This window comes from Centruroides sculpturatus, unplaced genomic scaffold (assembly GCF_000671375.1).
Source record: "Centruroides sculpturatus isolate CEXI.00-Female unplaced genomic scaffold, Cexi_2.0 scaffold166, whole genome shotgun sequence".
NCBI classification, from domain to species: Eukaryota; Metazoa; Arthropoda; class Arachnida; order Scorpiones; family Buthidae; genus Centruroides; species Centruroides sculpturatus.
Window position 1 is genome coordinate 887447 of NW_019384423.1, and position 12745 is coordinate 900191.

The 12745-nt window shown below is 33.5% G+C and overlaps 2 protein-coding genes across 2 annotated transcripts in view; both read left to right on the forward strand.

Moving 5' to 3' along the window:
- LOC111619482 (microcephalin-like) overlaps positions 1-1730 on the forward strand; it is a 40170-nt gene extending 38440 nt beyond the window's left edge. Inside the window, exon 13 of the mRNA XM_023361210.1 lies at positions 1629-1730. The gene's annotated coding sequence lies outside the window, so the exon portion shown is untranslated. The remainder of the gene's footprint in view (positions 1-1628) is intronic.
- A 457-nt stretch (positions 1731-2187) lies between these two features.
- On the forward strand, positions 2188-8443 carry LOC111619483 (tubulointerstitial nephritis antigen-like). Its single transcript, XM_023361213.1, has 12 exons — positions 2188-2393; positions 4295-4591; positions 4661-4724; positions 5770-5874; positions 5949-6039; positions 6113-6254; positions 6336-6486; positions 6566-6728; positions 6800-6845; positions 7036-7159; positions 7241-7271; positions 8034-8443. Exons 2-12 carry the CDS (start codon positions 4318-4320, stop codon positions 8193-8195), a joined length of 1353 nt encoding a protein of 450 aa, XP_023216981.1. The 5' UTR covers positions 2188-2393; positions 4295-4317; the 3' UTR covers positions 8196-8443.
- Positions 8444-12745: the final 4302 nt, after the last annotated feature.

Here is a 12745-nt window from a genome sequence, read left to right on the forward strand (position 1 = left end):
TTTTCGCAGAAAAATAACTTATCAGAAATCGCACCTGCCGTTTGGTGTGCTGCTCCGCGACGAAAACAAGCTTAAGCAATGGCGATGTCGAATTGTGCACACTCGGTAAGTAATCCTACAATTTTTTGTTTATAGCATAGTTTATACGAATTATTCCCAAATAATTATACCTGTTTTGGAAATGTTAAGTCGAACTAGTCTAGGAATCGATTAATTTTATGGAAGAAAACCTTTCAAACAGCCGTAGTCCGTAAACTTCACACGTGTCAGGCTGTGATTGGCAAGGTCTCCTAAAACATCAATTTCATAAAAAACGGAACGTATCTACCGTGTTATAGGGGGGTCGACTGTATAATAATAATATAATATAATATAGTAATAAAGAAGAAATAATAGATGTTCAGAGCTATCTGTAGAAAATATTATTGGGCAAATCTCAACTAAATTTGATATACTTAATATGTCGAGGGAGAAGCTGGAAATTTTTTCTTGGACTTTTGTAGGGCTCTGAGGTAACCAATCGACGAAAAAAAATCGGAAAACAATACACCGCTCTTGCTTCCTGCATTGCCGGAGAGGCACCACCATTTTATCTGTGTTTTCGCCAACGAACCAGAATATACTGCATAGATTGGCTGTAACCATGATTACAGCGCTCTTGTTGGCAACGACGAGTAGGCTACCAGCTTCGAATTAGTATTTTCTAGTTCGTTATCTTTATAAAACACAAATGCCACTTTCCCTAGACTAAAAGAAAAATAGCAGACGTGTATTCAATTTTCCTGAAACATGGCGTCGCTTCAGCCACTCTAGTATATTCTACCTCGTCGGTTCTCGCGCATGAAGTGTTACCGGTCGCATTTACCATTCCCCTTGCCTGTGTTCCTGTGTTAAAATTACTCGTTCTCCTGACTTTTAATGGCACTTTTCTGATTTTCTAATTAATTATGTATACACTGTGTATACAGATTTCGCTTAAGAGAGTTTTCTTCTTACTTTAATTACATAAAATAATAGACAATTCAATTTTTAATATTTGCGTAAATACATCCGACAACCCTACTACGGAATGTTGTTTGCGAGGGCATTCCATACCAATCCTTCGGCAGAACCTATAAGTTTTTATATAGTTTAGTTTTTACATCGGTTAATTAACTAATTTTTGGGCCACCTTTTTATTAAATTAAAAAAAATAATGTCGAGAATTGAAAAGTTTGGTTATAGAAACAAACAATTTTTAACCCCGTTTATAATTCGAGTCGCGGTATTTTTTGGCATTATAACAAATTTACATCAGAATTTCGGGTTAAAGCGAGCTAAACAAGCCGTAGGGCCTTTACCGGGTGCCTCGTTCTATTTACAGAAACGGTTTATACATATTAACCATTATTATACGGAGGAGGAAGGGCCTTTCGTATATTGTCGGCATAGGGATCTAAATACCTACGGGTCAAAAGGCGCATAGAAATGCCAAAGATTTTTTTTCCGGTCATAGTTATAACTTTAACTGTTAACGAATACATAATTCGTATTATCAATACTCATGCCAGAATGATTTATTAGCATATAAGGCCCTAAATTAGCCGTAGAAATTAATAGAAACATTTCTTTTTTTCGAATCCTAACAGGTAAGAAGCACGTAAAAGAGAATGGAAAATGTGTCCTTCGAGTTTGGAATTAGAACACGGGCAATCATCCAGAAATGCAATGCCAGAAAGTAACTTTGTTTCTTTATAAAATATTAAATAAATAGAATATTTCAATAAATTACATATAAAAACATCACGGAATTACTGTGTAAATTACTTAAAAGTAGACTTTAATAGATGTGAATTATGTAATGGATATCAGAGGAGAGGCGATATAAACAATTTTACAAGGCTAATAAAATTAAACACTGCCGAGTTATTGTTTATAAATTCACCTACGCATCTTAATTATATTATAATTTAATTAATTACCGACTGTTCAATTTGAAAAATTTTAATTAATCCTTTTATTTTTTTAAGCTTAAGAAGCGGATAAAAGGTTAAATTGGCAGGATTAGAGGAGCTTAAATTTTAATTAAATCGGTGTGTGGGACTTACATCGGTGCAAATTAAAGTTAATTATGATTAGTATAGATGATTATATTTAGTCGTCACCAATAGAAAGTTTGTTGATGTAGATCTTGTTCTATATCCATCGGGGCTTGCTAAACTAGCGAAGGTTTTTCAATGGTTACGCAAACTAGTTACGCTGCCAAGACTTTATTAGAAGGCCGAAAAATCTGACAATTCTATCTTCTACTCATTTAATACTAGTTACTTACAAATTTAATTATTAACAGTTAAATATACGTAAATATTTATGCAAAATTTCATACGTATTGACCTTTGAAGGACGATAAAACGGTAATTGTTTACTCATTTTATTTTCGGCTCTTAAGTACTAAAGTATAAACCTATAATATATTTTCGCTCTTTATTATATGATATAACTTATTTTTTAAGATATTTATTGATAAATATAATTCGTAATAATGGTTACAAATAGTGAACTTCATTGTAAAATGTTACTTAAGTGACCTTTTAACCAACTAAGGTCATTGTTACTACATTGTCTTACACGGGGCTTGAATTAGACTCGTTGTGGCCTTAAGCTACAATATATAACAGGCCCTTCCCCTCCAGCAAATGTAAAACTGTGCTTTTACTCAATTAATTCGTAATGCGAGGCCCTAAGTTATGCTAAGAAATGACTGTTATATACTTAATTTCTTATATAAATGTATTATCTTATGATATAAATAAAACACTACTGTACATGTTTAACAATTATCATTACTGTTTAGTATAACTCATAACTGTTATTGTACTGACAATTGTTACTTATAGTTATATAGCTTATACTAAGTAATTTATTGTATTTAAGTATAGCAATAAATATACTTAAATACATATTTAACAGAGTAGTTACTGTTTTATTTTGTGTATGTTAAGTGGGTAACAACTGGTGTAAGCGAGTGTTACTCTAACAAGTAATTAATAGTAGATTATTGCAAGTATTGCGAGTGGGATAAGCAATAATAGAAACTATGCAAGCTTATTTATTAAATTTCAGGCGGTTAATCATTGTTTATTCTGGTTGTTATATAAAAAGCAATAACAACAAAGATGACGTTATAACTGGCAACACGTACCGGAAGAGAGTTTGGTTCCATTCCAATTTTGTTGTCCTTGGAGTTTGTCAGTCCGTCAAACATCCTCCAGCTGAGTTTTAATCTCTTCTAATAACTCACCTCCAGTTTGAAATTAATATTTTAAACAATAATTCCACTTTAAGACGTAATATAAATACATAAAATTTAATTACTCTCCGAATTTTTATGGAATAAGTTAAGAGCCTTGGTATAAACACGCTCTTTTATACATGTAAATAATGATAAAATGGCTTAGTTTTTTTATTAAATAGTTGTAAAATATATTTATTTAATAAATGAAATTAATCTTTAAGATGTTAATAAAGTTTTTGTGCTAAAAATCTACAATTTTCCAGGCTTTGTGTAAGAGAAAACACGCAATGGATTCGCTCCAATTTCTCAAAATATGATACATAAATAAACTTATTTTCGCAGCGGTGGACAAAGTAAACATTTACGTTAAGTAAATTTTAATGTCTCGCGACAAACGGCAAAGGAAATAGATTAAAATAAAAAATACAAACATGATTTACAACTTGCTAAAGTTTATTTGTAATCCTATCACCAATCGAGCTTCTTGATCTTAACAGATCATCTGGTAAATTTCTTAAGTAAATGAGGTCAATTCTAATTTCGATGAAGTATATTTCATAATTATTTACGTAAATTATTTTGAAATACACTTAATACAATCATTAAATTCGTCTTTAAAGTTTGTATTTTAAAGTATTTCTTTGATTCTATTTAGGTCGGTAGCGTTGCAACGATTCGGTTTTCAACTGGAAGATTGTATCGCGCTTACGAACTACACACTTTAAAACCTTCTCCAATTAAAATTTAACCTTGAATTTTACTGTTTCCTACTCGTCTTTTAATAAATTCGACATTAAAATAATTGTTAGAAGATTCTTTAAAGTTTTAAATGCTTGTTGATAGAAATTATCATCGTCGACTGTTGCTGCTATCGCCGTTCATTTCACGACCGCTATCAATCATTTGTCGAAAGTGTCCTTACGATAGATAAACAAATATCGCACGTTGCTACTTTCGTTGTTAATTGGACAGTTACTTGACGGGGGTGGAATGCGTTAAAATCTTATTTTTATCTTCTAGAAAGCGAACGAGCCTCAATCGACATGAATCTCTTCAGGAAATTACTCTTTGCAACCTTCGTGGTTTGTGTTCTGTGCGATTACAGCTTTAAAGATTTGCCAGGAGATTATTGTAGAATGAGAAAACCTATGGATTGTTGCCCCGGAAGGGATGATTCGTGTGCCCTTCCAATTATAGGAACTCTTTGCTATTGTGATAAATTTTGCAACAGAAGCGTCGGTATGGACTGCTGCCCCGATTATTTTCCCCATTGTCTTGGTATACGCATCGATCCTCCCCAACAAATAGTTAGACCAGGTAAAGTCAAATTATTAAAACAACTGACAAATTTATAATGTATAATTTTCATCTTTTATAACGGCGCAGGTTGCAACCATCACGGAAAGTTCTATGAAGTTGGCCATTGGTATCTGAAGAACTGTAATAAATGGTACGTACAGTATTTTATTTAAATATTTCTTTAAATAATTTAATTTTAGTTAAAATAAAATCGTTATTTTATAAAATTTAATCACGTAGAAAACAGTTCTTTTCACTTTTATGTATTGTTTACAAAATGTTCTTCATCAAACAGTTGAGGCCTGGCACTTTTAAGGGCGAAATTCACAAATCTATACGCTAGTTCAGGGCTTTATGTCGAGTTGTTTCTATGAAGTCATAGGTCGTCTTTGTTTCCGAGATCGTTGAGTTATACGTGGTAATTTTGTATATACAGTACAGTACATAGAACAGCACACTACTCGGGCACAGGACTGAGACCAAGCGCACTACTGTATTTACAAATTAGGCTGTTATTCATTATATACACTTGTTTATTGAATGTTTTTGAAAGAAAAGTCTATTTTTAAAGTATATTAAATAGAGAAGCCAGACTCGATAATGATTTCTAAATCTGTACACTACAGCTAAAGGAAAACAAGTTTTAAATTTGTTTAGAACACTGATGTCGATGACGTAAACATAGCAGGACAATGTCTCTAACATTTCATAGTATTAATAGAACATCATCTTACAAACCTATTGAAATAACTTGCTGGCAACGTGTAGCTGAAAGTAAAATTTTCATTAAAGGTAATGCAATTTAATAATGCAATGACTTTGTGGGGGTGGTGGCAACCATTGTTCCATCATTTGCCAGGAAGCTTTGCCATAAAGTGCCAATGAGGAAGGTGGGGATTAAACATGTCGAATTTCATTTACGAATGGTTCGTACCTGAAATACAATGTTAGCTGAGATCCTAGGCCTCTCGCAATACGATACAGGCTTATATTAAAAAAGGCCTCCCAAACTGACGTATCGTAAAGTACTAAGCATACCGTATCATACATTTATAACTTCATACACGTAAATAACTTCGTCGATACCTAGTGACATAGCCATCCTCATTGAAGTGATTGGGGGAAACAATGACTGTAACTTTTAGTTGAAAACACCTTATGCTTTGATTTTCATACTTAACATTATTTAAATTTAGTAAATGTCAGTATAAAGGTCACAACAAATTCGAATTTGGCTGCGACGATAACGTGTGTTTGATACGAACGGAACTGGTCGATGCCATCAATCGTGGAAATTATGGGTGAGTACACTTTTTTGGCACGTGGTATGAAAATTAATTTAATTTAGATTAGTTAAATGCGATTACGATTACAGTTGGACGGCATCGAATTATACTTTCCTATGGGGTAAAACATTAAACGAAGGTATACGATACAGATTAGGGACATTTCGACCCACCAGAACGGTGAGAAGATTTCGAAATAATTAAAATAAAATTCAAAAAATAAAATAATAAATAATGGTTTATTAAATTCTAGACTTTAGAAATGACAGAAATTCACCTTAATAAATCCGAAAGACTCCCAGAAAACTTTGATTCTCGTCATAAATGGCCTAACTTAATTCAACCCGTTCGCGATCAAGGAGACTGTGGCTCTTCCTGGGCCTTTTCTACCACCAGTAAGCGATAAATATTAGGAAATGTAGCAAAAAATTCACAAAAATTTTTGACTTTTTTCTTCAAATTCGAAATTCTTTTAGGTTTGGCTTCAGATAGATTAGCGATCGAATCTCAAGGAAGAGAGAAGATATCTTTATCGCCTCAACATTTAATTTCTTGTCAGCACCGTGGTCAAAGAGGTTGCCACGGTGGTCATTTAGACCGTGCCTGGTGGTATCTTAGGAAAAAAGGGTATGTACCATGACATAAAACGGTTTAAATTTCGTAATAATATGGAGGGATTCTCTAAAAATCGCTAGAAAATTTTCAGCGTGGCTACCGAATCTTGTTATCCCTACGAAAGTTGGATTACGGACGAAGAAGGAAAATGTAGAGCTAAAAATTGGAAAAATGGAAACGGTAAAGTGAAATGCCCGAGCGGAAATGAAGACATCGTTCATTATTTTACGCCATCTTACAGAGTTGCACCAAATGTAACGTAAATTTGTAACTGTTCTTCCCTTCGCTGCTAACATTTTCAATAATTACGATTTTCTATTTTTAGGAAAGAGACATCATGAAAGAGATTCACGATAACGGACCAGTACAGGGTAAAATATATAATTTATTTGGATTTTTCTTAAATTTTATTGGCTGGCGTTAAGCAGTTCATTTACTCATTCTTCGAATTACAGGGGGATAATCTCCCTCTTTATTTTTATTATTATAAATTGTACATTTTAATACATTTTTTTTCTGTAATATTTCCATTTTATGAATATAAATTTATTAAATATTCAGCCACGTTCGAGGTTAAAGAAGACTTTTTCCTTTATAAACACGGTATTTATCGCCATACCCCCGTTACTAAGTATTTACCTTCAAAATATAGAAGAAGCGGATGGCATTCTGTCAGAATTATCGGGTGAGACGTATAAAACTTTACTCGAAATTTTATAATATTAGTTTGTATGCGTAGTCTAATGCTTTGTTTTTCGTAATTTAGATGGGGTGTAGAAAGAAATACAAAGTATTGGGTAAGTAACAATTGAATTTATTTTCATTAAATATTCAAATGTTTTATTTTGTACGTTAAGCCATTCAAATTTTGTGTTTTAATTATTCTTTAATGTTAAATGATTGTTCTGTCTTCACTTCTTCCCCTTTTCCCTCTTGTTTTCTCTTATATCTTCCCTTCTTCCTCTTCTCTCTCTTATATCTTCTTCTTTTCCTTTCTGATAATTATGTAGAATGCATAATAAGGACAATTTCTTACTACTTTGAGATTGCTTTCCTAGATAAGTGAGGCGTATAAAAATATATTTATAGTATTGTATGACTGCTTCTCGTTAATTCAGACTTATTAAGAACATTTCTCATTCGAGAATTGTAGATTTAGAATACGAAAGAAGTACCTTACATACGTAATTATTAAATTTGTTTTTTAAGTTACTACACTTAATGCCCTTCTGTAAATCTACTTTTCTACTTATATTATAATTTTTTTAATATATGTTTCTAGAAAGGATTAAAACGGACATTAGATCGAACGAAGTCGTAATTGAATTATTTCAAGTTACCCAGAAAACAATTCTCATAATCCTTATTGTTACTCTGCCTCTTCCTTTATTTAAGAACACGTGCATTAATTTCCATTATAATTTGATCAAAAGTTCTGTTCAATTTACATAATTATAATTGTTAGAATTACAATACTTTCATTTATCTAAGCGTAAATGAAAGCTTTACATTTTTACATTTGCATTACATTAATGTTTTTTTTTTACTTTAATTTTCAGTTGTGCGCAAATTCTTGGGGAGAACGTTGGGGAGAAAATGGATATTTTCGAATTATTCGAGGAGAAAACGAATGCGAAATTGAAAATTTCATAGTGGGCGTATGGGCAAAACGTCATTTCTTAAATGGTAAAACAAACGGGAGAAGATATCGCAGAGCTTGATAATAATTATTATTAATAAAAACGAGTTAATTTGCTGCCATAATTGTAATTAATTAATTAATTAAAGTGTGATCTCTTAATATAAGTTATTGTAATATGAATTACTACATCGATACGTAATCGTAGAAAATATTTTTATACTATTTGCTTATGCGTTTGTTCCATCGAATTATAGAAAAAATATATATATTCTATATTCTTGTAAATTTTTGTGTATAATTTATTATAATTATATTATTTTAAATGTTTTATTTTTAAATTTATCATTATCGCTGTTTGTATGTTAGATAAATAAATTGAAAGTTATCGGTTTTAACTTTAAAATCGTCTATTATTTATTTATGTATTGCATTATTTCTCGCTATTTGCTAAATATTTCTCAGCTTTTGTTGTTATATACTTGATTTTAGAATGAATATGCACTAAACAGCCGTATTGCATGCGTGTGCCTATATACTATATCAACCTGTTTGAAGTGTTGAAGTTTGAAAAAGGGAGCCATTTTCACATAGTTAAGTCACAAAGTATTTATTATAGCCCCGTTTGTTTCAAATTAATGTTGTACAGGGCCATAAGTTCACTTAGAACTCTTGAATATGGTTTGTTTCCTTTATAAACCATGCTTTATGTATCGTTTGATGTTGGACGATTCTTGCAATCGTGGATATAAACCAAAGGGCCTTCATTTTTTTTTTGTAATATTGGATAGAAACCACACGATTTTCAATTAACTATAGTAACTGGTGGACCTGATTGAAGGCCAACCAGTTACTGTGGATAAAATCACTAAACACTGGTTGGTTACGAGTTTTTGCTCAACTCCGTGAAGTTTCAGAGTTTTCTTCACGTGGCTAACAATTAAATACGAGCCATTTTCCTATAGAAAGTCCTCCTGAGAGGCACCCTCTTTGACAGATCGTCCAGGTGTTACATTGCCGTATCCCGTCAAATTAAACCATTAATTACGCATACCGATTAAAGGGGAAGAAGTCGCAAAAGTACATTATTAGCCTATATATGTTGGGTTCGAGGCATAGTCTACTTGAACTTTCAGGGAGTATGAGAGTAATTAAAGGGCAGGGAGCTTGCCAAAAGTATATTCTTGTATACGACAGAAAAGGGGGAGTCAAAAGTGGCTCAATAATACACGTAATTACTGGATGGCTTCAAAATTTATATTCATGGTTACAATGCACTTGAAGTTTCTAGATATTATGGTTTAGCCTATATCCATAAACTCCAGTGCATTTTAAGTACGATTAAATGTCTATAATGCATTGGATTAGATCCAAGTATATTGTTTTGAGATTGCAAACTATGCATCTATGCATACAAAAAAATTGCATGTTTTGTAGAAATCTGACTTATATACTTCTGTTTATAAAGAGGTGCTGGCTCTGGTTCTGTACTTAAATCCAAGTACAGTACATTCAAAGATTATAAAGTGTACAGATGAAAGTTACAGATGAAAGTAGACTCCAGTGTAAAAATGGAAGATAAAACAATAAACAAATGTGAACCGCCGGGGAGGTTGGAGGTCTCCCTTTCCGGCGACAGGTCGTTAAACCTGCTCACTGTCAAGATGGCTTAAAAAATGTTCTTTTTCCCGCTGTAACGGGATTTAATGGTTCGGGTTCGGGTCGAGTGGAGGAGGGAGGAGTGCCGTCGGTAAGGTGACACGCGATATAAGAGTAAAAGAGGACTCCAATTTAACAAAGAAACAACGATTTATTAGTTATATACATAGACGGTACAATAACATTTATCGAGGGGAAATTCGGAGTCCCTAAAACGCGAAGGGCCAAGAGAGAGTTTACAAAAATTTGTTCCATACCTTTTTATGTCTTTAAATATTCTTGAGGAAAAAGATTATGATATCCAACGGGTTCCGACTGGTAGGATAAGGATAATAATTTAGTAGGACACAATATATCGATAGGACACGATATTTTGACTTTGATAATATTCTAATGTTTAGTATCACAAGAAGGCAATCGGAATAGAAAATCAGTATCTATAACACGTTTTTTATATTATGAAATCATACTAATGCCGTTATTTTTTAAATTTGTATACAAATTTGAAATAAATAAATCAAAATAATGCATATGCATCAAAGAGAAAGTGGTATAAAGATTGTGTAAACTATTATTTATTTTTATTATTCGGAAATTTTTTATTTTGTTTTTATTGTGAGAGGGCGCTTTTTCGCGCGCTTTTCAATGAGTCGTCTGTCGTTGTCGCCATCTTGTTTAATGTACCGTATTGCCTGAGTGATTTAAGAGAGTTTAAACCAATAAAGATCGTTTTGTCGTACAATTATTGTGATTTCATATACAGTCCATTTTCAACGTAAACATTTGGTCCGTCCAGCGGGATAATGTAATGGATGTGCAGAGGTTTCTGCTGGATTGAAAACTTTGAAATTTCTACTACGTGCAATGGTGTTCACATTTTCTGGATTAACTCCGCAGAAACAGGATTTACTACGCTCGAGCAAGTGAGTTGGCCTTTTATTATTACTTGTTATCGTGGAGGGTCTTAAGTGTGCGTTAACGAAAAAGGGTTAGATTTTACATAGGTATACTGTCATGGCGGCGGTTGCGACTGCTTCTTCCGGGAGGGGAGCTGCCGTGTGCCAAACGTCACTACTTATTGATTCACGTTAGTTATTGATTTACGGAAGTTCTTGAACACACGTATCAATAACTAGTACGAATTGCCGCCATACGGTATACGTATGTAAAATTTAACCACCGATTGTAAGACTTCCGAAATTGTCTCTTCCGACCTTTAGTAAAAATGTTGAGGACTGGTTATCGTTTCAGGATCTATTTAAGGCTAGTGTGGACATTAATTCTAATCTGTCAAATTGTCAGAAATTGCAATATTTAAAATCATCCTGTAGACGTTGAAGATTATCCAGTCACTTCCGATATTGGATTCTAACTATGAAACTGCAATGGAACTCTTACGGGAGCGATCTTCTAATAAACGTGAACTGGTTACTTAATTAAAGAAAGATGAGTTAGGCTTGCTTTCCTTCTGGAAGGATTATGCGAGAACCCTTCGAGCCATCAAGTTGCCACCTAAGGAATAGAGAAGTGGTTCTTATTCATCGTTGTTATCTGGTGGTAATACTTGCTTTCTTTGTAAGAATGGGCGCCCATTATCTAAGTGTTCAAGGTTCACGCAGTTGAGCACTCAGAAAAGGATAGATATGGTAAAAAAGAATAGACTATGCTTTAATTGCCTTACTGCTCGACACCGAGCTAAAAATTGCATGAGTTTAAGTAGATGCAGAATATGTGGTAGATTACATCATACTATGTTACATATCGATAGGGAATCTGAAGTGTTTTCACCTTTGACACCGGGAAAGGTATTTAGTCCACCCTTGACTGATGCTCCTACCTTCCAATCGATGCCATATGATTTATCGAATCAAACTACAGTACCACTACTTGTGCTGGACTTTTTGATTTTTCGAGTGTAACCGGAGTAGGTCTTAAAGGAACTAAACAGGTTTTACTTTGTACTGCTATAGTCAAGGTAAGCGACTCGTGGAAATTTCGTAACTTATTGAGCTTTGTTGGATAGCGGTTCTGAGGCATCCTTTATAACTGAAGACTGTGTCAATAAACCATGTTTGACGAAAAGCAGTGCTAATGTTCAGATTTCTTGCTTGGGATCTTGCAATGCTGTGACTGTTGGTGAAATAGAGTTGAACTTTACCTCACATTTTAGTTCAGACTCGAAATTTAATACAAAAGCATTCGTGATTAAAAAAATAACGTCGGATGTTCATAATGTTCCTCTCCCTCCACATTTTCTGAACATTTTTAATGATCTAGTTCTGGCTGATCCATTCTTTTTTGAAACAAGACCAGTGGCCATTCTACTGGGTGTTAATATTTTCTTTACAACGTTAAAGGATATAATCCGGAGAAAGGAGGCACTGCCGTTTGCTGTTTGCACCAAACTCGGATGGATTATTGCGGGAATTGTCTTTCTCAATACCATAAATTAGCCTACATTGTGAATAATATTCAATTGACCACTAAAGAATTAGTTGAGAAATTTTGGGCATTGGATTCTGTCCCAGAGATAAGGAGAATGTCTAAGTTAGATCAAGAATGTGAAGATCATTTTCGAGATACTCATTACCAGGATAAGAGTCGACGTTATGTTGTGAGTAGAGGATTTGATCCCGGGATCTCGAAAATCGGGATCCCGGGATCCCGACCACTTTTCAGTCCCAAAATTTTCGGGATTAAGTTTTCCTAATCCCGGGATTTTCGGGATTGACATCATTTTAAAAAAATTGCAAAATAGACTGAATGAAGCGAAACGTTCAGTGCCAGTGCTTTTAACAGAATTGCTTGCCTATCATTTTAATATAAAATACAAGAAATTTTATTCCAAGCAAGCAGCAGAAATTAACCTAGCGGGCTTGCGATGCTTGCTTGGAATAAAACTTCTTGTATTTTCAACTAAAATGATAGGCAAGCAGTTCTCACTGGGTTACTTGGTAATATACTTCATTTTTG